General features: G+C 32.7%; 1 protein-coding gene across 1 annotated transcript; it reads right to left on the bottom strand.

Moving 5' to 3' along the window:
• Positions 1–1,287: 1,287 nt before the first annotated feature.
• LOC149236111 (galactinol synthase 1-like) lies at positions 1,288–3,290 on the bottom strand. The gene is made up of 3 exons (XM_089372317.1): positions 2,600–3,290; positions 1,871–2,326; positions 1,288–1,768 (listed from the first exon to the last, which is right to left on the bottom strand). The coding sequence occupies exons 1-3, from the start codon at positions 2,948–2,950 to the stop codon at positions 1,532–1,534; spliced, it is 1,044 nt and encodes a 347-aa protein (XP_089228443.1). The 5' UTR covers positions 2,951–3,290; the 3' UTR covers positions 1,288–1,531.
• Between the last annotated feature and the right edge of the window lie 1,387 nt (positions 3,291–4,677).

Here is a 4,677-nt window from a genome sequence, read left to right as displayed (position 1 = left end):
CACATATCAAATTAAAAACATTTATCATAATCTTCAAACTTATTTGAAGTTTAAACACCCTATAACAATTACACTATTAAATGAATCACATAATTAATTATTAATTTTTCACGTATTAAACAATTTTAAAAACATCATATTATATTATATTATATTATATTATATTATATATATATATATATTTCACATATTAAACAATTTTAAAAACATCATATTATTATATAGATATATATATTTTTAAAAACATCCTATTATATTATATTATATTATATTTATATTTATATTTATATATATATATTATATTTATATTTATATTTATTTATATATATATTTCACATTATTATTTGGAGTATATAATATTTATCATAAATCTTAAAAATTTTTTTTTTTTTAATCATAATTTAAAATTTATGTAATTTAGTATTTCTAAATAAGTAATACTTAATATATCTCAATATTATTTAAAAATAAATAAAATATTTATTTTTGTTATCATAATTATAAAAAAAAAAAAAAACTTTAATCTGAAGTACTTTCTTTATTTAAAATATTTATCTTTATCATCATACTATAAAAAAACAAAAAAACTTATCTTTAATCTCAGATACTTTCTTAATTAATTAAAAAAAAAAAAATGATGGTAATGGAGGTGAAGATTTAGTAAAAAATATTTTGATGGTAATGGAGGTGAAGATTTTCTATAGTCTTTGATAGAAAAATTGAACAAAATTGCACATCTTCCTTTAGGAATAAAAGCAAACTTTAGGAATAAAAGCAAACTAAGAACCGATATACCATAAATCTTATGATTCTGAAGAACTCTAATAATCTTATTAAGAATCTTATTCTCGGAACCTATCCAACCATAGACTAATTCTTTATTCAAAACTATTATTTTACAATATCCACAATACTCACATACTCACGGATCTGATCTTATCAAGCATCAAATTTAAAAACCTATCCACCAATAAATTAACTCTTTATTCAAAGCTATTATTTTAAGATATATGCGCATATTTATTGAATTATTATGAGAGTAATTTTGTGTGTATATGAACTCTCCACCTCAAATTTACTAGATTGTTATTTGAATTAATATTAGAATACATGTGTATATTTATTGAAATATTACTAGAATAATTTTGTGTGTATATGTTAATTCATTTAAAAAATAAAATTGTATCAACAAAGGTTACTAAAACCTTTAAGGAAACACACACGCATTGTGAATTTTGACATATAGTTAAACAATATCACATAAGCTTCATCCATTTATACCAATAGTGGAAAATATGAATATCCATAGCATTAATGGTATAACAGAATTACAAGAGATAATGGCTACGAAAAAATGTAACGAAACTGCATGACCACTTGTAAAGCATACAATGCATTGCATGAGAATCGAACTCCTGCCGACCCATATCAGAATTAAGCTGCCTAAGCAGCGGGCGAAAGAGAGAGCAAAGGATTTGGCCGAGGGATGGCAGCAGCCAGTAAATGCCGACCCATATCAGAATTAAGCTGCCTAAGCAGCGGGCGAAAGAGAGAGCAAAGGATTTGGCTGAGGGATGGCAGCAGCCAGTAAAGAGTTGTTGGCCATCTGTTGCAGCTCAGACGGGGTTTCTGCGTCGGGTATCGAGTCGGTGGATTTGAAGTCCAAGGATGGGTCGTTATAGATGTCCCACCACTTCTTTACCAACATCTTTATATCCTCCCTGTCCATGTTCTCCTCCTTGCCCGTGTACCTCCACGGCTTCGATCCCTGCACCACCATCACCGCATACAATAATTTAGATACGAGTTAAAGTTTTCAAAAAATTTCGTACATAGTGAATACAATTCGGAGCAGAATTAAGATACTTACAGCAGCGCAGTAATGGACGACTTTTACTTTGTCCAAATCCACGTTCTCCGGGTGTCGCCACAGCATGGCCAAGACTAGATTGTAGACCAAGGGAATAGGTTTGTACACGTTGTTGAAGAACATGTTCAGGAAATCCTGCTCCGCGAACGGCGTGGGAGGGGTGACTCTCAGGGTTTCAAGAAGTGTATCGTAGGTCAGCTTGCTAGGCTCGAACACGAACATGCCCGCATTGAAGTAGAGGGAAGGCGGCTGCCCGAATTCCTTTGGCCACTGCACCTTATCCGGGCACTGCTGGCAGTAACCGATCTGGTACTGCCGAGTGTGACTCCATGTCTTTTCACAGAAGCAGTCCATCACAGCATAAAAATGCCCGTCCGGGAGATCAAAGAGTTGATCAATGTTGTCATACACTTGAATGTCGGCGTCCAGGTAAATGAGCTTGCTGTATTCTTCAAACTGCATTATCACAAACCCCGTAAGACAGAATTCTAAGCTATTTGTTTAGATAGATAAAAAGAATCTTCTCATTTCTGCCATGGCAGCAGTTACAGCTATACTTTAAAGATTCAAGAAAAGGGAATCGTTAACAATTATACTTTAAAAATTCAAGAAAAGGGAATCGGTGCAGTTATACTTTAAAGATTCAAGAACGGGGAATCGAAAACAGTTATACTTTAAAGATTCAAGTAAAAGGAGTCGGATATGAATGGATGTCAGTCATAGTCATACCTCCCATATCCGGAGCTTGGAATAATTGATGACATAATAAGCCATGGCGAACTGAACTTGGTTTTCCGGAGGATATATGGGCTCGATTTCACGGACAATGCAACCCTGACTCCTCAGGAGCCGTCTGTGTTCCTCCGGAACGTCCGGGAGAATGGCTACTATGAGAGGGTAGGGAGAATTAACCTTGCGGAGGCCTTTTACAAGACCGACAACACCCTTGACATAGTCTCCAGCTCCAGCCAAGAATGTCACATACGCTCTCTTGGAGTATCCTGCGCGCAGGCCGCTTACCGCTACTGCTTTACCCCCTGCGGCGTTGATCAATACATCTGCAGCCACTTCTGGGGCCATTTTTGTTTCTTGAATCACAATTCTCTGTATAAAGACTGAAATAGGCCAAGAAAATCTCGCTCGCAATCACACAGATGACACTTGGGAACTGAACCAAACTCTTGAAAACACTTGTTGCGGTGTGGTTTTCTTATATAGAGTTCTGCCCTGTCCAGAAGCAGCTAATGAAATGAAATTACGCGACATACCATGGAATTCCCTGGAATGAAAGGCGAAGAACCATCCAGAAATGGTGGTCTACCCACCTTTCTTGGTTCCTCATTTCCTGAACTTTTCGATGGATCACCTAGAACCTTCCTTCACGGCCCAGATCGATTGCCCGTCCTGCACGAGAAATCAACGGCGCGCTTTGCAGTATAAAAATGATGGTTCTCGTGACTTCGACCGATTTACTCTCCTGATCAGTGACACGTGTCTCAATTAATTGCCGTTAGAATCTCTATCTCGCTGGACGATTGGTCCACGTGGTAAACGACTCTCTCTAGACTGACAAATGTCTGATCCTCCAGCTGTCAAAGTACAACGTAAGACAGCGTGTGACCACGGCCTTGAAAATAACATAGAGGCGACCAATAATGTTTTAATCTTTTATTTTATTTATTTTAATTAAAGATATGATCTATATTAAAAAGTTTTGATTTGATTTCTCCCAAATATTTCTATTAAGTGGTTTGAATTTTCTAGGTCTTTCTTTGATTTTCCACTATTGCGGAAATGACTGAATGTGTTATGTGATGGGGATGTTTTGATGAATTGCCAACCGTGACATTTAAACGAATCACACATGGAATATACTCTAGAAATTATAAAATGAGGCTAGGGTGAAAAACACAAGTTTATTAGTTTTGTTTTTTTAATGAGGGTGAGTTTAAATATAGTTTAATTAAATTAAAAAATAATAAAAATAAATATTTTATTAAAAAATAAAATAATTAATAAAATATTATATTAAACAAAGTTTTTCATAGAAATTATATAATAGAAATTTTGTTTCAAACTAACAAGTGTGGCTCATCATAAGGATTAGATGAAGAGGCAGAGCATGACAAAGGCATAAATAGAGAGCAATGTAGAGATAATTAACATATATATACTTTAATATATATGTTTATATATGTGTGTTTTTGTTTGATCTTAAATTGAAAATATGGAGAAATATTATAATCCATGAAAATGGGAATAATAGAAAAATGAATAAAAAAAGTTAAATAAAAAGAAAATAAAACAAAAAACAAAAAACCAGTAACTAATAGAAATGGAAGTTACTAAACAACTCATAATAATACATCAACCAATCACCTTATACATGGTAATATAATAATAAATTATCTTAAATTGAAAATATGGAGAAAAAATTATAATTCATGAAAATGGAAAAATAGAAAAATCAAAATCAAAATTAAAGAAGTTAAATAAAAAAGAAATAAAACTAAAAACCAAAATTAGTAACTAATAGAAATGGAAGTTGGGATAAATAAATTTAAATAATAAATAAATAAATAAAAACTAAAATTGAATTTTCAGTATTAAACTATGGATAAGCCATAATTTTTTGGTCAAAGACAAACTAATACACAGTCAAAAAAAAAAAATTGAATGAGTAATACCATGAATTGGAAATATTATAATAATAATAATATGAATCAAAACCCAAGGGTTAGCTCAGTTGGTCAAAAATGATGCCTCACCATCGGAGGTCACAAGGTCAAATCTGAGCGAAGCCCTTG

Source organism: Pinus tabuliformis, chromosome 8 (assembly GCF_031772625.1).
Source record: "Pinus tabuliformis cultivar Carrire ecotype Pingquan chromosome 8, CPIR1, whole genome shotgun sequence".
Taxonomy (NCBI): Eukaryota; Viridiplantae; Streptophyta; class Pinopsida; order Pinales; family Pinaceae; genus Pinus; species Pinus tabuliformis.
The sequence above is the reverse complement of the archived record's forward strand: the minus strand, read 5'-3'. Positions and strand labels throughout refer to the sequence as shown.